This window comes from Canis lupus, chromosome 30 (assembly GCF_011100685.1).
Source record: "Canis lupus familiaris isolate Mischka breed German Shepherd chromosome 30, alternate assembly UU_Cfam_GSD_1.0, whole genome shotgun sequence".
Lineage (NCBI taxonomy): Eukaryota > Metazoa > Chordata > Mammalia > Carnivora > Canidae > Canis > Canis lupus.
The window spans coordinates 36,291,312-36,316,588 of record NC_049251.1 but is presented as its reverse complement, the minus strand read 5'-3'; the positions used below and the strand labels follow the sequence as shown (position 1 = coordinate 36,316,588).

At 43.2% G+C, this 25,277-nt stretch overlaps 2 protein-coding genes and 1 pseudogene across 4 annotated transcripts in view; 2 read left to right on the top strand and 1 right to left on the bottom strand.

The window, feature by feature from the left end:
• Positions 1–795: 795 nt before the first annotated feature.
• LOC100685236 lies at positions 796–1,801 on the top strand (annotated as a pseudogene).
• A 9,680-nt stretch (positions 1,802–11,481) lies between these two features.
• On the bottom strand, positions 11,482–12,423 carry LOC119866817. Its single transcript, XM_038579891.1, has 3 exons — positions 12,374–12,423; positions 11,797–12,321; positions 11,482–11,687 (listed from the first exon to the last, which is right to left on the bottom strand). The coding sequence occupies exons 1-3, from the start codon at positions 12,421–12,423 to the stop codon at positions 11,654–11,656; spliced, it is 609 nt and encodes a 202-aa protein (XP_038435819.1). The 3' UTR covers positions 11,482–11,653.
• The window catches only part of HEXA (hexosaminidase subunit alpha), a 27,140-nt gene continuing 14,247 nt past the window's right edge, over positions 12,385–25,277 (top strand). The window contains exons 1-2 of one of the 3 annotated variants that reach the window (XM_038580899.1): positions 12,634–12,674; positions 22,223–22,313. Coding sequence is in view for 2 of the 3 variants with exons in the window: in XM_038580897.1 (XP_038436825.1) it covers positions 12,422–12,674 (253 nt within the window). In the remaining variant the exon portion in view is untranslated. Of the gene's footprint in view, positions 12,675–12,851; positions 13,234–22,222; positions 22,314–25,277 lie in introns of those variants that run through there. The other 2 variants (XM_038580897.1, XM_038580898.1) reach the window with 2 other exon arrangements.

Sequence of the window (25,277 nt, the reverse complement as noted above, 5' to 3'; positions counted from 1 at the left end):
CAATGTGGGGCTCAAACTCATGACCCTGGGATAAAGAGTCGCATGCTCTCTCGACTGAGCCAGCTAGGCATCCCTTATTATTATTTTTTAAACTGTCTTCCCAAGTTTGCTTGAGCATGACCTTGGCACAGGCCACACTGAGACAGGTGGAATACTAATGTTGATGGTTAGAACATGTCACCCCTGCCTGGTTCACCAGTAGCACTGAACCGGAACACTTCCAAAGAGATGAAATTGATGCAGTGTGGGGTAACAGGTCATTTTGTGAACAGTGGTAAATGATGCAACTCTCCAGGGATTGAAGGAACAGGTCAGACAGCCACTGGACTGTCAGGTCGACTGCAAGGTAGGATGCTCTGGCGAGCCGGGAACTTGCTGGGGCCTGCATGCCTATGACAAAACAAGCATTTGTCCTTAACTGGTGGCTGGGTATGTTGCCATTTCCCTACTTTATTTTTTCCTACAGTTCTTTCTTTTCTTTTTTTTTTTAAAGATTTATTTATTTATTCTATCACAGACATAGAGAGAGAGAGAGAAGCAGAGACATAGGAAGAGGGAGAAGCCAGTTCCCTGCAGGGAGCCCAATGCAGGACTTCATCCTGGATCCCGGATCCCGGGATCAAAGCTCAACCACTGAGCCACCCAAGAGTCCCACCATTTCCCCCACTCTAAAAAGCAGTTTGGGGTCCCCCACCTGTGTGGCAGCCACTGTCCTGGAGCCTGCGGGGTCCAGGAGGGGCATGGCTGAAACCGGTGGAACTTGAGCCTCTAGCATCAGCTTGACACAATGTGGAGCTGCTGCAGAAACCAGATTATGGGGGCTATTTATGCTCCCACACCCTCCCTGCAGAACCCTGGAGCTCTGCTCTTGCACTGATGCCCTTCTATGTGGAACTGGCTCAGGCTGGTTAAGGACTCAGACTCTCAGAAAACAATGGGACTGATGTGAATGCAGTTTTGGAAAAACATGTGGATGGTGTATAGTGTAACATTCCACCACAGCAGCCAGTGGCCAGTGAACTCGGGGAGGCACCAGCAGAGGCAGGCCCCACTCCTGGGCCCCAGACTGACCTCGCAGAGCCCCAGGGTGAATGAAAAGTCAGATCCCCACCACGGGGGACTGAGAAGAAAAAGTGACTGGGAAACTGCTATCAAAAGATATACTCTGATCAAAATATGGCTTATGAAAACCATTGGTAGAGGAGACAAAATTCGGATGACAAAGCATATCATAACATCCAAGAACTGAAAAATTATGCTGAAAATGCACAAAACTCTCTCTTCATTTAACACTGGAAGTATGGGGTAAAAAGGAACTTCATACAGACCATGCCCAAGTCACACTGGAAAAGCACAGGGCATTGTCACATGCTTGAGAACAACGCCCTATCATGGTAGCAGAAGAAGGGTGTTCCTTCCCTTGGATATTTGCATGTTTGACAAACACAATACATGGTGTTTCTCTTGGAAGAACCAAGATATAAATCTGAGAGATGAAATATTTATGTCCTTGCTGGCCCAGCATGCTGGGCACTTAAAGCATGCTAGACCTTTCGACAAAAGTGTTCTCATGAAAACATTTCCTGCTTTTCTTTGAATTGCTCTGGAGGACTGCTTAAAGAAAGTTCAACAAAGAATTTTTATATATTCCACCCATCTTCACAGCAGAAGAATGCTTCCATTACTTCCATTATCTGTGTATGTTTCATCATGAAGAAAAAGGACTCAAAATAACTTCATAACATTGAAAAAAAGCAGTGTCGTTAGGAGAAAACAGAGTTATATGTTTGTGACTTTGTAGTAAGCCAAGAATTGTTTTTATTTTTATTTTTTAAAAGAGTTCATGTATTTATTTGATAGAAAGTGAGACAGAGCATAAGCAGTGGGGAGCAGCGAGGGGAGAGGGAGAAGCAGACTCCTCAATGAGCAGGGAGCCCCATTCAGGGCTTTTTTTAAAAATGTTTTTATTTATTATTTATGATAGTCACAGAGAAAGAGAGAGGGAGAAGCAGGCTCCATGCACCAGGAGCCCAATGTGGGATTCAATCCCAGGTCTCCAGGATCGCGCCCTGGGCCAAAGGCAGGCGCCAAACCGCTGCGCCACCCAGAGGGCTTGATTCCAGGACCCCAGGATCACGACCCGAGCTGAAGGCAGACACTTCACCGACTGAGCCACCCAGGCACCGTCAAGAATTTTTTTTAAACAGAACTTCTGTTCACTAGAAGACACCACTGAGAACATAAAGAGGCAATCCAGAGTGGGGTAAGATCTTTTCAATATGTGTATCTAATAAAAAAAAAAACTCATAGTAGGAATATATAAAGAACGTTTACAAATCAATGAGAGAGACAACTTAATAGAAAAAGGAATAAAATTTTGGATCCCTGGGTGGCGCAGCGGTTTGGCGCCTGCCTTTGGCCCAGGGCGCGATCCTGGAGACCCGGGATCGAGTCCCACGTCGGGCTCCCAGTGCATGGAGCCTGCTTCTCTCTCTGCCTGTGTCTCTGCCTCTCTCTCTCTCTCACTGTGTGCCTATCATAAATAAATAAAAATTAAAAAAAAAAAAAAGAAAAAGGAGCAAAGTCCTTAATTGACATTTTGCCGGATATGACAATGGCCAATAAACATACAAAAAGGTGCTCAGGGTAATTTATTAGTCATGAGGGAAAAGCAAATTTAAACTATAATGCACTGGGACACCTGGGAATTTTGGATTGGTTTAACAATTAATGACTTTTGAGATACATGATTCTTAATAAGAATAGAGTAGTAGTTATGATTGTGCCTTGATTAAAATGTTGGTGGTACTACTTGCTAGCTCTCTGATGTTGAGCCCATTATCTAACCTTCCCTATACCAATTTCCTTATATGTGAAATGGGAGTAATGGTACCTTTCTCCCAGGGTAGTTATGAGATTTACATGAATTAATATTTGAAAAGCATTAGAATGGTGTTTAGTGCATAGTATATTTGGACTTCTTAGTCATATAACACCTAAAATTAAGTAAAAGTAGTCTCTAATCATGAATACATAGAGAAAATAATAGACTTTAACTTATACACAATTTTATTTCATCCTTTTCCATATGTTGGCAAATTGAACTCCAATAAAAAAAATATACAAAAAAAAATAATGGCTTTCAGCAAAGTCCTGGGATCGAGTCCCACATCAGGCTCTCTCCATGGAGCCTGCTTCTCCCTCTGCCTGTGTCTCTGCCTCTCTCTCTCTCTCTGTGTCTCTCATGAATAAATAAAATCTTTTTTAAAAAAAGACATAATGCAATATCACTACACACCCACCAGAATGGCTCAAATGAAAAAGTGTTGCCAAGTATGTAGACCAACTAGAACCCTCATACGTTCCTGTTGGGAGTGTAAATCGGTATAATCGCTAAAAAACTACATGGCAATATCTGCTGGAGCTGAATAAACACATGACCTTCTTATTATAGGTAGGTAGGCAACAGAAAAGTGTCCACATGTCCACCAAAAGACATGTATTACAATGTTCAGAGCCGCACTTGTCATAATAGTCCAATTGGAAACTACTCAATTGGCCATCAACAGAAGAATGGAAAACTGTGGTACATACATACATAAAATAAATACTATATAGCAATATGAATAATTTGAATAATTTACAAGCATACAAGCCATATGGATGAATCTCAGGAACACACTACTGAGCAAAAGAAACCAGACTGATCTGTGTTGTCAGAAGTCAGAAATACCCTTGGGAGGAAGATGACTAGGGGTAGGAGGGAACACACAAGAGGATTTGGAGAAGCAGGAAATTGTTCTATTTCTTGATCTGGGCATTGATTACCAGAGTTCTGTATGTATAATACTTTAATAATTTAAAAGTTAAAATAATTATTTGCATATATAAAATCAAGAATCTTAAATTTAAATTTCTTCTCAGTATTTTTGCCTCTAGGAATCTGAAATCAAGTTTGTTTATTTATTTATTTATTTATTTATTTATTTATTTATTTATTTATTTATGATAGAGAGAGAGAGAGAGGCAGAGACACAGGCAGAGGGAGAAGCAGGCTCCATGCAGGGAGCCCCACGTGGGACTCCATCCTGGGACTCCAGGATTGCGCCCTGGGCCAAAGGCAGGCGCCAAACCACTGAGCCATCCAGGAATCCCCTCAATATTATTAATTTTTCTTTTTTTAATATTATTTTTATAGCTTGTTAATACCTCTTAACTACTAGCAGCCACGCTAAGTGTTTTACATACATTAACCCATTTGCTCTTATGAATCACATTTTTCCTATTTCATCTTCTAATTTATTATCGCTAACATATAAATCAGCTACTTTTGTCTATGTATTTATCTTTTATCAAGCCACTTGACTGAGTTATTTGGCTACTTCTCTAGGGTTTTCTAAGTAAACATTATTATTATTGTCAAATAGTAATTATCCTGTCTCTTCCTTTACAAAACTTGCCTTATTGAATTCATTGGACCCTCCAAAACAAAGTTCGTGAAGGATAGTGGACAACCTTCTTGTTTGTTTCAAGTTTTCATTTAAACTCTAGTTAGTTGGGACGCCTGGGTGGCTCAGTGGTTGAGTGTCTGCCTTCGGCTCAGGGTGTGATCCTGGGGTCCCGGGATCAAGTCCCACATGGGGCTCCCCACAGGGAGCCTGCTTCTTCCTCTGCCTGTGTCTCTGCCTCTCTCTCTCTCTCTCTCTCTCTCTCTCGGTGTCTCTCATGAATAAATAAATAAATAAAATCTAAAAAAAAAATCCTAGGTAGTTAACATATAGGGTAATATTGGATTCAAGAGTAGAATTTAGTGATTCATCACTTACATAGGATACCCAGTGCTCATCACAAGTGCCCTCCTTAATACCCACCACTCATTTAGCCCATGCCCCACTCCCCTCCCTCCATCAACCCTCAGTTTGTTCTCTGTAGTTAAGGGTCTCTTATGGTTTGGTTCCCCCCTCTTCTCTCTTTTTCCCCCGCTCTCCCTGTGTTCATCCATTTTGTTTCTTAAATCCCACGTAGCCCCCATATAAGGGGGCCCAGGTGGCTCAGTTGGTTAAGTGGCTGACTCTTGCTTTTGACTCAGGTCATGATCTCAAGGTCTTGGGATCAATTCCCACATGGGACTCCACACTCAGTAGGGACTCTGTTTGAGGATTTCTCTCCCTCTCCCTATCCCCCTCCCTCCACTTGCATGCAACTTCTCCCACAAATAAATAAATATGTTTATGAGTTAAGTCAGATGGTATTTAAATAAGTCTCTGACTTATTTCACTTAGCATAATATTCTCTAGCTCCATCCATGTTGTTGTAAATGACAACGTTTCATTCTTTTTTATGGGTGAGGTGCTTGGGTTGTGAAGTTAAGACAAAAAAATTATCCTGGAAAACAAAATTGTAATTCTTGTATAGCTGAGTTTGTGATCAGAGAGTCATACCTTCTACCCACAATGTTGTGCTTTTTGAATTTTAAAAAACAAATATACATTGCTTTTGTAATAAAGAAATGACAGTCAGTACCTCTGCACATAGTCCCTTCTAAGTTAATCTATTCCCTCACTAGCATCTGCTCAAAGATGGAGCTTTGATCTTCTAGGGATTAGATAACTCTGTCACATCTTACCTACAGCTGCAGCTGTTTTGATCAAGAATGACATCTCTTTGTGGCTGGACCAACCACATTTTCTCTCTGGAGAACTTAAAACTGGAATACTAAGGGAGTAAAATAGGAAGAGAAGAAGAGTGAAACAGATGCAGGGACGGGAATGACAGGCTGGATGGGTCTTGAGAGACCAAAGGGTGACTTTGATTCCTGATAGATCTTACAACCCATTTGACCTTGGTATATCTAGCTTCTTTATGTCTAGATGCTTGTGAAGATAATAAACGACTCACTGTTGAGCTAGTTGGGGGTTCTCTTCCCTTGTAACTAAAATATCTCTAGCAAAAATATCAAGTGTTTAACCTCTTGTACATAGAACATAAAACATCATTTTGATTTCTGAGGCATTCTTATATTACATACAATCACTCATAGTAATTGCAAGGATCACTGTTTATTTGACCTTTATCTCCGTGGATAGAGCTCTAATTACTTCATAATTACCTGTGTGTTCGCTTGTTGACTCTGAACAATTCTTTATCCTTCCACTGGCCTCTTCTCACTATCTGGTTAATGGGGATTCAAGGAAGGTTAACAGATTTTATTATTTTCCTAAGCAAACTTTAGGAAGTCAGCTGTTGTCAAGGGAGAGAAGCACTGGCCACACCCAGGGATTTTGGCTTCTTTGTAGTTCTAAAGTTAATTTATTCCTGATAAACAAATGCCAAGAAAACTTATCACTGAAACTTGCCATGCACATTCAAATCCAGTGATCATTCTTTTCTAGAATAAGGATGATGGCTAAGAACAGGATGTAGGCTTAGTAGACTCCATGATGAAACCGCATTCAATTTCAAGGAGACTAGATGACTGCAGGCATTTCCAGAGGCACAATCAGGTGGGGTAGAGAGAGTTCCAACCAGGAAGCCCACACATCTGTGGTCTGGTTCCAGCCTTACCACTCTCTGGCTATATTTGCACCTGGTTGAATAATTGCAATATAAAAATGTATTGGTGTGCCTACTGCATGCAAAGCATTATATTATGTGTAGCAAGGAATGGATTTAGCCATTTGACAAACTTTTACTGAGCACTTGCCATGTACGTGTCACTAGGTGCTGAAAGTTTCACTATGAACAATATCCCATTCTTGCTCTTGAGGAACAGCACTTCACCTCTGTGGTTCCCAGTTCTCTTAGCTCAAATGAGAAGTAAACTAGATAATTTCTAAGATCATACCTAAGTCTAAACTTCTATGCCTCTCAGAATTTCCCCTAGATCTCTATACCCCTTCGGGGGGGTGGGGGTAGGGGCAAAGAGGTTGCTTTTGTGCTGTTTTAATTCAAGCAGAAATTTACAATAAAGGATTACTTTTCAGTCACACATTACAAACTATATATATATATTTTTTTCAAATAGCATATAGTGATTTGAGTTCAATAGTGTAGTGTTTCTCCCTAATGTAGTGTTTCTCCCTAAATCTTTGTTAGAAGTTGAACCTATCTCTGTGGATTTTCATAAATGGTTGATCTTTACTCATGATAGTATGAGGCCAGGAGGAGAATATTCAAATCATTGAATTTTGACCAAGTGCCTAATGTGGTTATAACCCTGCCAGGTCACAACGGAGGAGATATGCTGAGGATACTCCAGGCCAAGGAACACTGTAGCTGGGGCCTTGACCCAGATCTTGAATGAATACTTTATACAGGCAAGCTAGACATTACTACCCTGGTGCCACAGATACTCCTGTCTAACCTATATCTGCATCATGCTCCCCTCTTGCTTCTGGACACTTCCTGACTCATCTCCCCAGTTCTCTCTCAAGTGGGAAGAAGCCCCAGTTCTCTCTCAAGTGGCATCTTCTGTGCCACCCACATAGCAGAAAAATTCTAAGAAGGGGGATTTATTTATTTATTTATTTATTTATTTATACTAAATCCTGATATAAAAAAAAAGAAATCCAAGAGAAAGATTCAAAAGGCACTCCCAACAGAAGACATTTGAACTGTGCGCTTATGACACAGAGGTCTACCCATAGCATCAGTGAAATTGAAACCTGAATCATAGTAATACGCCAGTAATATTTTCTGAAGTCAAATGTTAGTAGATGGCCAAAGAACAGAAATATTGAAGTGATCTGTGCTCTAGATTTCTCAGAGGCTATAGCCTGGCTCTAAACCAAGTAAGGAAAATAAGACATGGAGGACTCAAGCAGAAGGAGAATGGTAAGAAGGCAAGGAAATAAGTGATAAACCTTTTAGAACTGATTGGGGAATCCAGTGGGCAAAGGGAGTAAATTATTTTCTGTAAGGAACTTACACAATCAGTTTAAGGTTTCATCAATGCCCCACCTCCCTGAAGCGGGCTGCAGATTACATCTGTGGGTTTGGCCAGCACGAGCATTTATAACCACTGAGGCCCTAGGCAGAAGGTTTAAGAGATCAGACTGGGGCCAAAATAATCCTAGTCCAGAGCAGCTCTCAGGTTGCCTGGAGCAGGATGCGGTTGAAGCAAAAGGGATCCCCATTGAAAGGGCCTTACATACCACATAAAGGTCTTAACTATATAAACTTGCCTTTTTTTGGTCTAAAAAATCCCAATATCAGAGGCTGTTGCCCCAACGCTGGAGAGGATTTCTGATGTTTTTCCATGAATTTATCTGACTTAGATATAAGCTTAAAGTAGGCAAAAGCCTTAATCAAACCAGGGTAAAGGGGGAAGCTAACATCTTTGTCAGTATTCCTCTTCATGCCCTATTGATTCTAGACAAACAGAATTTTCACCTCCCCCAAATCACTCCAGATTCTTTGAAGATCTATGCCTAGATTCAGTACCATTGCACTCTATTCATTTAAAAATATCCATTAAATGTCTGTGTGCCAGATGCTGTTCTAGGACCTGCTGGATCCTAAATTAAACAAGTTAGGGAAGTTCTCCTTCAAATGTGTAGTCCTCCATGGACTGCTCTTTTTGCCTACACACTGAAATTCTGACTGTCTTTAAAATTTTTAATACGCAGGGTGCCTGGGTGGCTCAGTTGGTTAAGCAGCTGACTTTGGCTTAGGTCATGCTCCCGAGGGCCTGGGATTGAGCTCCATGCAGTTCCCTGCTCAGGGAGGAGACTGCTTCTTCCCTCTCCCTTTGCCGCTCCCCCTGCTTGTGCTTGCACTCTCGCTCTCTCTCTCTCTCAAATAAAATCTTTAAAAAATAAAATTTGAATACAAATGCTCCCTCATTCATATATTCTTTCAACAAACACTCGTTGAATACTTCCTATGTGCAGAGTCCTGGCTCCGGCAGTAAGGCTACAACTGTGAAAAAGATACCATTCACTCAGCATGTGGTCTGTGAGGCACACAAACAAGAAGCTAGAGTGAGGGTGCCACAAAGAAGTACCCAAAAAAGAGGTAATGGCTAAGTGCTTCTCAAAGTTTCTCACAGCACATACAGGAGACTGCTCTTGGCTGGAGGTGACTGGCTAGGATGTCTAGCTGTCCCAAGCTCTGCCTGGCGGCCCTAAGGACTGAGAGGATCACTACCTCAGCCCACTTGTGTCCCATTCACAGCATACTTGTTGGTCTGGTCTAGGCTAAGGCCTGAAGGAGAAATAGATGCTAAACTGGTGAAGAGGTATTCAGACTCCTGTGTGTGTTCATTTAACAAGTCTTTATTGAGCACCTACTATGTGCCAGGCACTGCCTGGGGCTAGGAATACAACAGGAGCTTACTCTAGTGGGGAAGACAGACAAACGTATGAGGAATTACAATACTGTGACCTAAATGCTCTAAGGGAGATACAATCAAGGGTTATAGGACTTCACCCAGGTCTGGGAAGTCAGACACTGATGGGGTGGTAAAAAAGAAGTTAAGACCTTCAAGTAGGTGAAGTGGGAGTGAGAGGTAGGAAAGGCATTCCAGGGAGAAGAGGGAATAATAAGATAATCATGGAACATCTCCTTTTGCTATCCCCATAAACCCTATGCTCGATACAGATTCCTCGCTATCTAAAAGTAGAGCATTCTCTGACACCTTTCATAAATCAAACTAGTGTGTAAAGCAAAGAAGAAGCAATTACCATTAATTTATATGGAAATTTTTTTGAGCATTTGCAGCCCCCAAAAATAACCTCTCTTAGGATTTTCTGAAACCTTAGGACACATCTTGCTAATGGATGCACAAAATACATTAAGATAAAACACCTGTTCACAGACACAGTTCAAAGCTATGGTGGCTGCGGGTAGTTCCCAGGGAAGGAGCTTGATGAGGCCACTGTTGCTGCTTGGGGCGCACACTGCCTCTATAATGGCTGGCTGCAAAACAAATGCTGAACACTATTTTCGTTTTTTGCCTTTTTTTGTTGTTGTAAAAACAAAAATCCTCCAGATCCTTCCCTGCTTGGCTAACTCATGCTTTAGAAGCCAGCTCAAAGGTCACCTCCTTTGTGAAAGACTTCCCCAGGCAAAATTAGTCATTCCCTCCTCTCTGCTTCTATAGTGATGACTGGACGAACTAAAAATCTGGACACAGCTGATAGTGAATTCTTTTTTTTTTTTTAAATGATTTTATTTACTCATGAGTGACAGAGAGAGGCAGAGACACGGGCAGAGGGAGAAGCAGGCTCCATGCATGGAGCCCGACGTGGGACTCAATCCCCAGACTCCAGGATCAGGCACTGGGCTGAAGGCGGCACCAAACCGCTGAGCCACCCAGGTGTCCCATGATAGTGAATTCTTTTTCTGATATGTAAGCTAGTTTTATAAGAAGCCATCGATAAAAAATAAAATTTAAAAAAAATTTTAAAAAGAAGCCATGGGGACTCCTGGGTTGCTCAGCGGTTGAGCATCCGCCTTGGGCTCAGGGCATGATCCCAGGGTTAGGAGATCAAGTCCCACATCGGGCTCCCTGCATGCAGCCTGCTTCTCCCTCCGCCTGTGTCTCTGCCTCTCTCTGTCTCTCATGAGTAAATAAATAAATAAAAATATCTTTATTTTTATTTTTTTTAAAGATTTATTTATCTATTAGAGAGAGAGGCAGAGACACAGGAGGAGGGAGATGCAGGCTCCATGCCAGGAGCCTGATGTGGGACTCGATCCCGGGATCCCAGGATCACGCCCTAGGCCAAAGGCAGGCGCTAAACCGCTGAGCCACCCAGGGATCCCCAATAAATATATTTTTTTTAATTTTTATTTATTTATGATAGTCACAGAGAGAGAGAGAGAGAGAGAGGCAGAGACACAGGCAGAGGGAGAAGCAGGCTCCATGCACCGGGAGCCTGACGTGGGATTCGATCCCGGGTCTCCAGGATCGTGCCCTGGGCCAAAGGCAGGCGCCAAACCACTGCGCCACCCAGGGATCCCTATTTTTTTAAAAAAGAAGCCATAGGTACAAATTTAAATCATGTTTTATCCATTTAACCAGCTCTCTTCAATAAAAAGAAAAATAGAGGGGTGCCTGGGTGGCTCAGGTCATGATCCCACAGTCCTGGGATCAAGCCTCACATCCGCCTCCCTGGAGAAACAGTCTCCTTCTCCCTCTCCATCTGCCCTCCTGACCCCCCACCCCACCCCCCGACTGCCCCATTCATGTTCACTCTCTCCCTCTCTCTCTTAAAATAAATAAAATCTTTTAAAATTTTTAGAAAAATAGAGAAAGCAGCCAAATACCACATATTATCTGTGCCATTAGTCTTGCTAGCCCTCTGTTAAAATCAATGGCAATGTTGAATATGTACTAACTTAAAGAATTCATATTGTCAAATAATTGTCCAATTTTAACCTCGGCTCCTACCTCTACGCTAGGCCCTAAACATTTATATGGATTATAATGTTTTTTATTTTTATTTTTTAAACTTTTATTGGTTGCCCATTACTTTTCTGATTGTCTGATACACAGGCCAGAGAGCGGGTCATTGTTAACAATATGTTTGCAATATTCTCTCAACAAAAGTCTCTGTATTTTCATTAGTAATTTTCACAGTCTTTATCCAGGGTCCAGCGCCTTCATTCTGTAAGTAAATGAGTCCTCTCCCTTAGGTGCAGCGGGATATCACACACAGGGGGGCCTTGGCGCATGCAGAGTCCTGAAATCATACCTGACATTGTATTACCCCGAGGCTTCTGGATGCCCACTCTCTCCTGGGCCTGCAGGCCTCTTCCTTCCCCCACTGCTGTAGCTCAGCCTCTCCTTACCTTCCACCCCCAATAAAATAGGGCCCCTTAGCTGGTTCATCCACCCAGCCCTTCCACGTGTGCTGCCTAAAATGCAAGCTCTGGGGATGCTTCTCAGCTGCCCAGGGAGTAAAGCGTGGACCCCCGGGCTCGCTGCTACGAGAGCAGGTGCAAGGGCCGGTCTTATTTCTGGGCGTTCTCCTCCCTGCACCCAAAGCCCAAGCAATGGCTGAGCGCTCGCAGTACGAACAGACTTTTGCTTCGGGGGCAGGGGACCTGGGGGCGATTCCCAGGAGATGACCAAGCATCAGCGGAGGCGGGGAACGGGAGGAGGAGGCCGCCGGCTGGCTCTGGCAGCACATCCGACCTGCGCCATCCTGGGATGCGCCGCGGCGGAACCAGACCACCCGGTCCCCTCCGCGGGCCCCCGGCGTTTCGCGGCGCCCCCCGTCCGCGGAGCGCTCCGCATCCTCCCCGCCCTCCCCGCCCTCCCCGCGGCCGCCCAGGGGGCGTGGCCTCCCCGCGCGGCGGCCGCAGGGGGCGTGGCTTCGGCGGTCACGTGCCGCGCCGGTAGTCACGCGGGCGCCGGTCAGCTGACCGGGGGCTCACGTGGCCCGGCCGGCCGGAGCGGGGAGAGCGGCGGCCCATGGCGGCCTCGGGGCTCTGGCTTCCGCTGCTGCTGGCGGCAGCGCTCGCCGGCCGGGCGGCGGCCCTGTGGCCCTGGCCGCAGTACATCCAGACCTCCGAGGCGCACTACGCCATCTTCCCGCACGACTTCCAGTTCCGGTACCACAGCAGTTCGGCCGCGCAGCCGGGCTGCTCCGTCCTGGACGAGGCTTTCCAGCGCTACCGCGACCTGCTCTTCAGCTCCCGCGCTTGGTACCCTCCTGAGCCCACAAGTGAGTCGGACCTGCCCCGGCTCCGAGGGAGCCCGCCCGAGCCTCCCGCGACGCCCTTCCTTGGGCTTCGGCCCCCCACCCCCGTGGCCCACCCCCGTGGCCCCTGGTCTTCCCCTGCCTGCAGCTGCCGTCGCGGCCTCCCCGGCGTTTAGTCCCCAGCTCCGTGCTCCGCCGCTCGGAGCCGCCTGCTGGAGCCAGGACTTCCCCGGGATCCTGCCCCCGGGCGCTGTGCCGCCAAGAATCCCTGCTGCGGGACTGTAGTTCAACCAGGATGTCCAATTGCCGCGAATTCCGTGCCGGGAGACCTCGAAGGGGATCCCCCTGCCCGTGCGCAGGTGTCGCAGGGCCCCGCTGAGGCTGCGACCGGGGGCGGCTAGAGGACACCAGGGCGGACAGCGAACACTGCAAGACGAGACATTACAAGTGACGTGACCCACGCAGAGTTACACAAGCGTGTCTGACACGTGGCGTGTCCAGTAAATGCCTAAAACTGAGAGAGAAATCCGAGAAGGCTGCCGTAGGAGAATGGATTCTGGAGCAGCCGCTTCAAGTGGGGGTGGTGGGTGTAATTGTCCAGGACTGAACAAGGAGAGTAGTCCAGGGAGAAGCAAGGCCACGCTTGAGCTCAGGGTGCCTTAGGGTGTATGTGATGAGGGTGGGGGAGTAGGGAAGAAAGAGGTCGGGGAGGGGCGCGGGGGTGCGGCGTTGAAGGAAGTCAGGAGTGCTTTGGACGTCGGTTTCCTCTAAGACAGGGGCGGGCAGTTTGCTTTAAGGCCGTTGCTGGGAATTGTGTTTGAGGGTTGCTTCACGGCAAATTGGTAAGTAGAGTCAGCAACACAAAGGAATGACATTCTGCTTTCTGGGCTCAAAATTTAGGATTTTCTTCACGCTATTTTGGAATCTGGTTCTCCGGTTATGGTGTACGGGTACTTAGCGGGGGAAGCCACGCTCATGATTGGGCCATATGGTAACATCATCTTGTACTATGTTTGAAGCGTGATTAAATTACTCTCACAAATGTTCTGGTTTGATTTATAGACTTAACGGCATTTCATTAAACAGATGGTACTTAGGGAGTGATAGATAATTTAGGGAAAGAAAGGGAGTCTCAGCATCAGGGTAGTTCTGGCAAGGTGGATCAGGCTGGGGAGGATGAAAAGCCTGCTATTGCGTGTGGGGCAGATCACCGACTTCTCCGAATCTTTAATGACAAGTAATGCCTTAGACAAGATTGGCACTCAGAATGTATTTATTTTGGTATAGAACAGTTAGGGCTTGACTTGCAGGTGGAAAAAAAAAAATCTGTCATCTAATTGGTATATACTTATTCCAGTACTGGGCACTCTGGAGATTACAAGAAAAGTTTGCTCAAAAGTAAGACTCAGGGAGCATAGGTGGTGCAGTTAGCTAAGCGTCTGACTCTTGGTTTCAGCCTAGGTGGTGATCTCAGGGTGGTGAGATCACCCCTTACCCCTTGCTCAGCGCCAAGTCTGCTTGAGCTTCTCTCTCCCCCTCTCCCTACTCCTCGCATTTGTGCTTTCTCTCTCTCTTTCTCTCTCTAAAATAAATCTTTAAAAAAAAAAAAAGTAGGCTTAAGCTTTGCAGCCCAATTAAAGAAATACGAAAGGACACAATGTGTTATAAAATGCTCAAAAGATAATTAGAACGTTTGCTACTATTGTATAAATTAGGATAATTCCTATACTTCTAAATCAAGCTGTTACCTCCGTTGCTGTAGGTCTACAGTTTAATGAAGGAAATAGAAACGGATGGATATGTGGCAATGGTGTCCTGTAAATTCCCTAACGAAAGATTTAGAGACATAAAAAAAAAAAAAACTAAATAAGATGTTTATATCAATTTGTTACCTTACTGTGAATCAATGAATCAATTTGCTGTATTTAAGGGTTCTTCTTCATTAAGAGAACGAAAAGTGGTTTGGATCAACATAACCAAAGACACAGAAATAACTTCCTTCTCTGTTGTTCTTCCATGGAGCCTTCCCTTTGGAACATTCGTTTCCTGGAAGGCTTTCAGATGAACTGTAATCTTCTTTCTGCAAAAACGAGGATGAATCTCTGGAGGGAAAAGCAATGCCTGCACAGCCCAAACCAGACTGTATTTCTCTGTGGGGCTGATTTTAGTAAAGAAAACATGTGCAATTTAAATCTTAGCTTTAAACAGCTTTGCATCTCCTCCATAGGTTCTGGGCCAGTGTCCTTAATATAGCACAACTTCTGGTTTTGATCTGAACCTAGAATTCAGTGGAATCTTACTTCCTTGAAAAACAAATCTGTTATTGAGGTTTGATTTGATTCTGAATTCACCTTCAAGGATTAGCTGTGGTCTACCACCATTTGCTGAATGGTCAATGGAGGTCAATTGAGTATTTGCTACCTGTCTATGTCATTGAGAGGTGTTTCTGCCAACCGGAGGGTGTGTGTTGCATGTTGTTAAACCTGTTAAATGGAATTAGTTTAAGCTCTAGATACTTCAGTGAACCTAATTCTGTTTTGATTATTGAGCCACATCTTGTTTATGAATCAAAGATCTGATCTGATGTTGCCCCAGATACTTTTCTGGGTACCTGATGGAGTTGATAAAGCCTATATTTTTCAAGTAAAGTGGCTAAATCCGATTATGTCATTTGACTGAATTCTTCTTTGCTCTTCTGAAACTAGTTGATTGAAGCCATAGTGTTTAATGGCTTTTATAAAGTTTGCGTCCAGTTGTGATATTCACACACATTTCCCTATGAGTTACTTAGGATGCCATTGTTCCTAAATAGAATAACTCCTTTTATTTTAGAATGGAAGGAAGATTATTATGAGTATCTGGATCCTTCTGCAGCCCTTATCAATATTTGATTTGCTCATCCTCAGGTGTGAATCAAGTGACTGATAAGTGACATAGTTCATTACAATCTAAATCTCCTAAAATACCTCCTTTGGCCATTCCTTCTATTACAATGCCTGGAACATAAGAGATATTTAATTATTTGTTGGATATATTAACTTAAAAGGACTACTTCATATAAAAGTAAAAAGTCTTACGATTTTTGTCTAAGATTATCAAAAAAGGAGATGATTTGCAGGTTTCATTTAGGAATGATTGCCTTTTCAGTTTCAAATTTGGGATGTTATGTGGATTCCAGAGAAAGGAGGATCACACTATGCAGTGGTCCCAGCTCAAATGCCTCTTATCTCATTACAAAATTGGAGATGCCTTGGGAATGCACCTAGGGAATGTAGGAGGGAAACGAATAAAAGTTGGGCACCTGGGCTGGGAAGAAGGAACAATGGTGATTCATGCTCCACTCTAATTGCATAGTGATTATGTATCTTTAGCCTTTTCTGTGACAAGGACAAGTTATTCCAGGGAAGACTTGATTGCCACTAAATTTATTATTTGAAAGCAAACAGGAAGAAAACCATACAGGGAGAATGTTTTGTAGTAGGGTTACTTTTCTTGTGAAGGGGTATGTGGAGAACATATGTAAGGAGGAGAAATACAAGAATTTGGAAGGAGACAGGTAGCAGGAGCATAGTTTTTAGTGAAGGCCAGAATAATTGTGCTCCATTTTGAATCCCAAGGCCTAGCTTAGCCTCCAGTCCTCAACCAGGCTCTATTCCCACAGCCTTGTTTTTTCTTTCTTGTTAAATCATAACACTTTCCCAATAGCCCAGGATAGTGCTGAGCCCAAGAAGGTCAGGTTGATGAGGGTGTATGTGGGTACCTTGGGCCTGGTTTATGAAAAATTCAAGTCTTACTTCCTTGAACTATCATTGCTACCTCTGCCTTGGATACTCTGCTTGAAAAACCTGTACCGTGGAGGACTCAGGGTCTGGAACAAGATTTACTCTGGAGTTGGCCAGAGAATCACTTAACAATGTGCCTTCATGTAAATTGCCTAATTTCCAAGTAGCTGCTGCTGCTTTTTTAATCTGCCTCCATTTCAAGCATTTCTGAAGTTAACAGGGAGATAGTGATGACTATATCTTTACAATCTTTGAAGGAAGGTACAGTAGAAGGAAGAATTTGATGATTTTAAAATAAAACAATAAGTCTGAGCCCCAGAGCTGTTCCTCCCATCTCCTTCCACCTCACTTCCTCATCTTCAAATAGAAGAGTGAAGCAAGGCATTGCAGGTTTTTTGTTTGTTTGTTTGTTTTTTGGCCAGTTGGTACCTTTGTTTTCGATAGCAATGGTGAACTATTTTTTTTCTTACAGTTACACAGTTTTTTGCTGGAGCACATTGTCGATTTCTTAGCAAGATAAAGGCATAAACCTCAATCCCTTTCCTGCCATTACACAGAAGGAAAGGAGTTTTACTGCCCAAGCAACACTTTTAGAAATTAAAGAGGTTACTTTTATATTTCTGCATCTTCCTAAATTTCCCCTGCTGGCCCTGGAAATAATAGGAGAGACAATGTGCATCAACAGGAGAGTTAGCCAGTTGGATTAGGAGTTCTCTCCCGCCTTTGTGGAACCACTGACTAGGAGGTCAGCTTAGGAGAGGAGGTTGGATCTGTAGAGGATAGAGTTTAATGTGTGACAGCTTTTCTGGGATCTGCTTCAAGGTTTATGGAGCTATAATCCATCGTAATAGAGAAATGGATTTGCTTTTCTTCTCAATTCCTGGCTATAATGAGTAAGACCCATTACTGTATCAACTTCTCTCTTTTGTTTCCTTTGCTTGTGTTATTGCCAAAGCTTCCTTAGCCTTGCACGCAGCTGATCTCTAGCAAATATAATGTGCTATTGTTATGTCCACTTCTTGAAGGTGATTGGACTTGGGTATGGTGTAGAGTTCTTTCCTTTGGAAGTGTATGCTTGGATGCAGGAAGTTTGGGTGCTTATCACCTTGGGTATCAGTAAGAAGCCTCCTCTTCTTTTGTAAAGCTTTGAGAGCAAGGGAGATGGCTTACCAGGTACACTGTGTCCTAGGTGAAAAGTTTAACTATTGTCCTATTTGACCTTGCCCTGCTAGTAACTAGTACTAAGATCCCACATTAGTGGCTTTGGTCTTTGAACTAGAGCCATAGTCCTAGTTTGAGGCAGATTCAGAGTACCAAGCATCAGAGTACCAAGTATCAGAGTACCAAGTATGTCCTTTTTGTATATTGGAGTCTCAGCCTGTGTGCCATACAGGGTGCCATCAAACAGTAGTGGAGCCTTCAGGCTCCTACAAGAAGCTCATGAAAAGCCCTCAGAGAAACTGTTCTGATGGTGTGGTTATCTCACAAGGCACTCTGGGCTTCTCCAGCCAAGTGGCAAAACTGACTTTTTAAGAAAAAGTAGAAGGTGGAAGGAAACTAGCATTTATTTGAGTGTCTGGCATTTGCTGTATATTACACCCTTTAGTCTTTATTATAGCTGTATGAGGTTGGTGTTACCCCATCTTTCAGAACTGAGGCTCACAGAAGCTAAGTAACATGTGCAGAGTTTCACAGCTAGTGGTAGAGCAGAATTTCCGGTCAGGTCTCTTTGTCTACAAAGATTTGCTCTTTTCAGTGTGCAATCTTGGGGCAATCTACTGCTCTTATTTTCACTAAGCATTATACAGATTAGTGATTTGGAAAACTACTGGCCTTTGCTAGGAGTAAGCCCTGATCATATTACAGTGTTAATCACCTCAGATAGTAACTTCTAACATCTCATTACTTAATCATTAGCAGTCAAATTATGAAAGTTTTGATCCTGGACCCATCATTATCAAATTCCAGTAGTATTTCTGGTCAGCTTCCTTCTTTCCATCCATCCTTAGTACAAGTAGTATTTATTAAGCAACTATAATTTGTCAGTAACATTTGTCCAAGAATATTGACTGAACTGTCCTTGTCCTTAAAGAATTTATAGTCTCTGGAAGTGGGAATACAGACATCCAGTAAAGTATCAGTAAAGTCATTTTTGCTGATAAGTACAAGGTACTCTGGGAACACCTGACCCACAAGGGTGTTTTGGGGGTGGAGATAGCACATTTTGAGAAGGCTTCCGTAAAGAGCTGTCCAATATTTGAAAGTAGGAATTGGTGGAGATGCAGGTAGTACTCCGAATAGAAAGAACTGCATGTGAAAAAAGCCTTCAGGAAAGAAGCCTTCATGTCATATATTTAAGAAACTCAATGTCACTGTGTTTGAAGCACACAGATCTAGGATGGTTCAGTAGGTTAGTTGTATGGTACAGAAGCTTGAGAGAATGAGTTGGAATACCTCTAGGGGACAGGAAGGTCTAAAAGGTGACCACGGAAGGGTGATAAGGTATTGTTGGATAACTGCTAAGCTAGAATGTGGGTTAGTTCTTCCTCTTGAATGTTGAAATCACCTAGGATGAAAGCCAGCCTTGGAATGGAGAGGAAGGGGACTGGGGACCAGGATCCAAAGTCTTGGGTAAATAAAGAGGTGGCCAGTTGTTGCAGAGTGTTAGTAACAAGGAAAGGTTTGAGATTTTACAACTGAATGTCATAAGCCGCAGAAGAGAGGTGTTTTGTTCACTTGATGGTAGAGGATAGTTGTCCTGGAAGCAACTGAGAAGAAGCTGCCTCTCAGAGCAAGTTGTAGGGAAAATAGTATTCCTAGGGACAGCCAGGTGTCGGTTAAGGAGGAAATAGAAGAGACTGAAGATGTTGGTAGTTCAATAACTGGATTCCAAAAAACATTTGGGCGTGGGTGATGTTGTAGACCAGGTGGCTTGGTGGAGGAGAAGAAACAACATTTATAGGAATGAGAGTGTGGTTCCAGAACAGAAATGAACAGAAGTGTCTATATACTGGGCAGCATGACAAAAGATGATTGCAGTATGACATGATAGATCCTCCTGACTATAAGATAGCCGTGAAAATAAGCTCCAGAGACAAGCAAAGAGTTCATATACATGGAAGAATTTAATATATGGTAAAGGAAACATTTCTAATCAAAAGCGAAAAGCTGTTTAGTCAATAAATATAAAGGGATGATTGGTTATCCATTTGGGGAAAAACTTAAATCTGTATCTCATATCAAACACAAAAATAAATTCCAGGTAGTTAAAGATCTAAAGATAAAGACCATGCCATTAAACTATTAGAAGTACAGGAAACTGTTCATATGGTCTTAGAAGCAGAGGAGGCTTTTCTAAGCAAGCAGACAAAAGAAACCATAAAGGAAAAGATGAACAAATTTGACTACATAAAAGTCAAAGCAAGAGAACCATAAGGTTAAAAAAATTAAGGACAAAATGGAATATTTGGAATCTTAAAAGACAGATTAAAATCTAAAAAGAGCTCTGTAAATCCATAAAAATAAAAACTTTTAAAAGTGCAAAGACTCTGACCAGTAAAGGGGCACCTGGGTGACTTAGTTGGTTAAGCATCTGATTCTTGATTTTGGCTCAAATCATGATTGCATGGTCAATGAGATTGAGTCCAGTGTTGGCCTCTGTACTGGGCTTTGAGTCTGCTTAAGATTTCCCTCTCCCTCTACCTCTCTCCACCCTGCTCACTCCTTTTCTCTCTCTCTCTTAAAAAACAAACAAACAAAAAAACAAAACACACACACACATATATATATGTGTGTGTGTGTGTTTATATATTACATATATATAACTAGTAAATGCAAAGTGATTCTCAAATTCAGTCATTATACTTAAAATACAGATTAAAACAATGGTATATTTCTTTATCAGGCTGCCACAGATGAAAAACAATTGAGACAGTCTAGTTTGGGAAGGATGTGGAGGGATGGGCCCATGTATGTTGGTTCAGATATAAATCAGTACAGTAATTTGGAAGAGTAAATTGGCAGTGTCAAAACCAAAAATTTTCCTATCTTTAGCTTACCTCTAGGAATTTTCCTATAGAAATCTCTCCAACAAATGTTTTCTCCATGGCTGCTGTGAATGTTTACTGAAGCATTGTTTATAATATTAAAGCTTAGAAGCATTCTATAATGTCCGTAAAGAGGAGAGAAGTTAGGACTTCCCACTTTTTAAAGTACATTTCAAAAATGGAATTTTATTCAGCATTTATAAGTAAAGATGTAGATCTGTATATATTGACATTAAAAGGTCTGCAAATCATTTGGTAAGTGGGAAAAAGTTACAAACTATTATGTATTAAGATCGCATTTTTGCTTTAAAAATAATCTGTGTATTTAGGAAAACAGTTGGAAGACTTTGCAAAAATGTTAACCTGAGTCATTTTTGGGGATCCAGAATTATAGGGAGGTGCTCTCTTGAGGGTGGGGAGAGAGAGGAAGAGAACAAGTTGAAGCTTTAAAAGTAGGGGGGGAAAAAGACCTTTAACCAGAACATTTACAAAGAAGATAGGCAAGAAAACATTCGTTTATGAGCTGGATCAATTGCATTCTGAGTGGGTATTAATAGTCTCTAGAGGGTGAAAAATCTTGGGACTCATGAGGACTGAATGGTTCTCGAACAGTGAATTCAGCAGCACTGTAGAAGAGCTCCAGGCTCAGGGGCATTTGGGTTCTCAGACTCCTACTTTGCCGGGATAAGAAGTTTGACAGGGGCGGCCTCACCTCTTTGCTTAGCCACCACAGTGTACTTTTGCATCAGTTGCTTCCCAGGCTTTGAGTACCTTTTCCCTTGTTGGTAGCCTGGCAAATACCATCTCAGGGTTGAAGGTTCTGCTCAGAAGTCCTCTCCTAGGAAGCATCCCTTTCTGGGGGTAGCTATAATATCCACCCTAGCCCTTATCACACTGCTTTGTAATTGTTTGTATTTGTCTCTCCTACTAGACTGTGAGCTCCTCAAGGGCAGGGACCAGGGCTTGTTTTTATTTTGAACTGCCCCAGCGCCTAGCACAGTTCCAGACGTACAGTAAGTGCTCAGTATATCCTGGTTGGAATAAAGAAATCAGTGGTAAATGAGTGATTTCTAGGACTTTCATTGGACTGACTATGGGGAGAGAGAGCCTGGATGTGAAGATATAAAGGTGGGACGGGGCAGGGAACAATGTGGGCATGGAGAAGCAAAACGGCACCAACCTAGGAGAACACCAGGATAGAAAGGGGCAGGGTACACCTGAAGGAGCAGGAAGGTGCCTAGGCTGGCACCTTGACTTTCCTAGTGTGCACCCCAGAAGCCAAACCCAAATGCCACTCTATACCTGAAATGAATGTTTTCTCCATGCTGCTAAAGTTCTGTGAATTAAAAACACATTGATAAGATGGAAATATTTTGGTTCAGGGAGGAGCAGGTTGTGTGCAAGGAGATGCTATTGTGCACTGAAATAAAGATACAGTTTCTGGGTACCCTGATGCAGGAATGATCTCTCCCTTCCAGAGTAGTTGAAAGATCCAAATCTTTGGATTAATGAAGCCAAGAGTCTTCATAGCAGTGTCTGAAGAGACACTTCCTCTGTGCCTGGGTGTCTTCTTACCATTCCCCACCCTAATCCCAGGACTTCACAAATCCTAGGTTTAGGGGTATAAAAGTAAACTCTCCATTAACTACTTGCCCTTTATGCCTAATTATCATGTAGCACAATCATTATGCATACATAGCATTAAATGTGCATTTTTTAATTCTAGCATCATTCATTTTTTCAGCAAACATTTATTGAATGACTACCGTGTGTCAGGCACTGGAAATACAAAGGCCCTGAGATTGGCCCCTGCTGTTGAGGAACTTACAGCCTCGGTGAGGAGATAGACAAATAAACAGCATATATTAAGATAAGTGTTACAAAAAATGTATGTATACCTTGCTTCACGATCTCATAGGAAGATCTCTTAGGAAAGGGTGGGGGAATGACAAAAGTTTTATAAAAGGAAGAATCAGCTGTTTCATAATTAAGTGAGATGTGGAGGCAATGTGAAGTTTGCTTCACTTGGAGGGAAGCAAAATGTGCAAAGGAAAGTATGGAGAAAATGTGGCACTCTCAAGATTCTGTAGAGTTCATCATGTTACCGTGAGAATTCCTGCACAGGAGCAAAGACCTTCATATTCAAAGATCACAGAGGATGGTAGATTGAAATGGGGTATATGTGAAGGCAGGGAGAACAACTGGGAGATTTTTTAGTCCTTCAGGTGAGAATTTACAAGAGGCTGAATTAAGACATTGACTCAGTGGCAGTGGGAAGATGGTAATGATGTTGAGATAATAAGGCTTTTGTAATTATGAGACTTAACTTGGCTGTCTCTTTTTTAGTGTGGTACTCTCAGTGCTTAGCACAGTGCTTGACACAGAGTAGACCATCGATAAATATTATGGGTGTGTGAATTTTTAATCTACTCAGAAAGATGGAAGAAGGAGGAGGTTTCTGGTTTAGATAAATCAATACATGGTACAGTTACCAAACTGAGAGAGAAGATCAGCCAGCAAGAGGAATGAAGAGTTAGTTCAACTTAGTATTTAAGATTTGAAGGACTTTTAAGCCATTTGAGTGTAGGCCTATGAGCCTAAAGTTTCAGAAGAAGAGTTGGTGTGGAAAGGTAGATTTGAGAATCATCAACCTACTATGGGGTAGGTGACATTATCCAAGGAGAGTATAAGTGAAGAGAAAAGGGGAAGCCTGGAAACCTTGGGGAATACTTGCATGTAGGGGCTGGTGAAGAAAGGGGAGAACAAGGAAGCATATTCAGAGAGTTTGAAGGAAAACCAAGAGAGAGCCATGTCCCCTAAGCTAAGGGAGTTTAGTTTCAGGAACATCAGGGATGTCTGATGCTGCTGAGGTCCCAGAAGAAGTGCATGGCCACCAGAATATTACCTCTGTCACAGCAGGGATTTTTGTCTGTTTTGATCATTGCTGTGTCCCCAGCACCTAGAACATCCTGGCACATAGTAAGCACTCAGTAAATAACTGTTTAATGAATGAATGAAGAATGAATTGAAAAGGGTCCCTTGAATTTAGTTATAGAACCACAGGACCTTGGTGAAGGCATTTGCAGAGGAGTGGTGGAAAAGGAAGCCATGTTGTTATAGAGGGCTAAGGAGTAGATAGGGTGTCAGAAGTAGCTACCAAGAGAGGACTGGGATGGCCAACTCCATGAGCACTTGTGTGCCAGGCACTGACGAAGCCCTTTACCTGTACGGACTCATTTAATCTTCCCAACAGCCCAGTAAGGTAGGGACTAATCACAATCCCCATTTTTTTTGGATGAGGAAACTGCAGCACAGAGGGAAAATAACTTGCCCAGGGTCCCACAGCTAGAAAGTGTTGGAACCAAGATTTGAACCCAGATCTGCCTGGCTTTGAAGTTCAGCACCTAACTCCTTAGGCTGCATTTCCTCTGGGGTTCCTTTGGGACCAGAAGCAAGAGGAAGAATCTGTTGGAGATGACTTGGAGGTGCAACCAAGAAGACTTAGAAATATTTGAATGCTGATAGGAAAGAATCAGTAGAAAGAGATAATTTGAAGATTTGGGGGAAAGGGGAAATTATTTATCGAAGAGGAGCCTAAGGAGAGATCCAGAGGATAGGTGAAACGAAACCCCTTCCACCAGGATAGGAGGCAAAGATAAAGATTAGGCATGTGTTGCAAATGTTTTTGTCAGGGAGGAGAGGAGAAGTAAAGATGGATGGGAGTTCTCTTCTGATTGTCTACTTAGAGTAAAGGTGGGGGAGGGTTATCAAGTTACAGACTTGAAGAAAGTGGCTCAAAATTGAAATAGCTGTTGCAGAGGGTAGAAGAACGCAGTGGTGGAAATGGGGGATTTTCAGGGCAACATCAAGGGCCCAGCCAAAATGAGAGACCATGATTGTACAGCAGCCAAATCCTGCCATTATATGACTTTCTGTCTTCCCTCCAGTAGGTTGCAGTAGCCAGGGTCAGTGCACAAAAGGTAGATGTTAGATTGATCCAGGGTTGAAGGTTTTGCCCACTGGATGAGCAGAAGAAAAGGACAGGTTGCTGAGAGTACTGGCTAGATTGTGTTTGAGGTGAGGGATATGCACACATAGGCCAGCAGGGAAGCAAGTGAAGGTGGGAGAGAACTGAGAACAGAAGAGTGATGGAGGGGATCCCTGGGTGGCTCAGCAGTTTCGCGCCTGCCTTTGGCCCAGGGCCTGATCCTGGAGTCCCGGGATCGAGTCCCATGTTGGGCTCCCGGCATGGAGCCTGCTTCTCCCTCTGCCTGTGTCTCTGCCCCCCCCCCCATGTCTATAATACATAAATAAAAATAAATCTTTTTTTTTTAATTTTTTTATTTATTTATGATAGTTACAGAGAGAGAGAGAGAGACGGAGGCAGAGACAGGCAGAGGGAGAAGCAGGCTCCATGCACCGGGAGCCCGACGTGGGATTCGATCCCGGGTCTCCGGGATCACGCCCTGGGCCAAAGGCAGGCGCCAAACCGCTGCGCCACCCAGGGATCCCAAAAATAAATCTTAAAAAAAAAAAAAAGAGTGATGGAAGGGTCATAGCACTGGCATCTGGAGAAAGTTCCAACAGTGGGACTGGTAGAAAAAGGGTCTCAAGAGTTCCACATCCAGAGCTGGCCTGTCTGTGAGGCATAGGCTAAATTATGCTAAAAGGGGAGGGGTGCCAAAGGTAACTAATGTTTTCATTGTAAACACTCCTGTACTGTGTGAAATTTTCCCCCTTTTTAAGTTTAGAGGATGCAAACTTTTACGGTGGACTAGAGGAAGAGAGCAGGTCTGCAT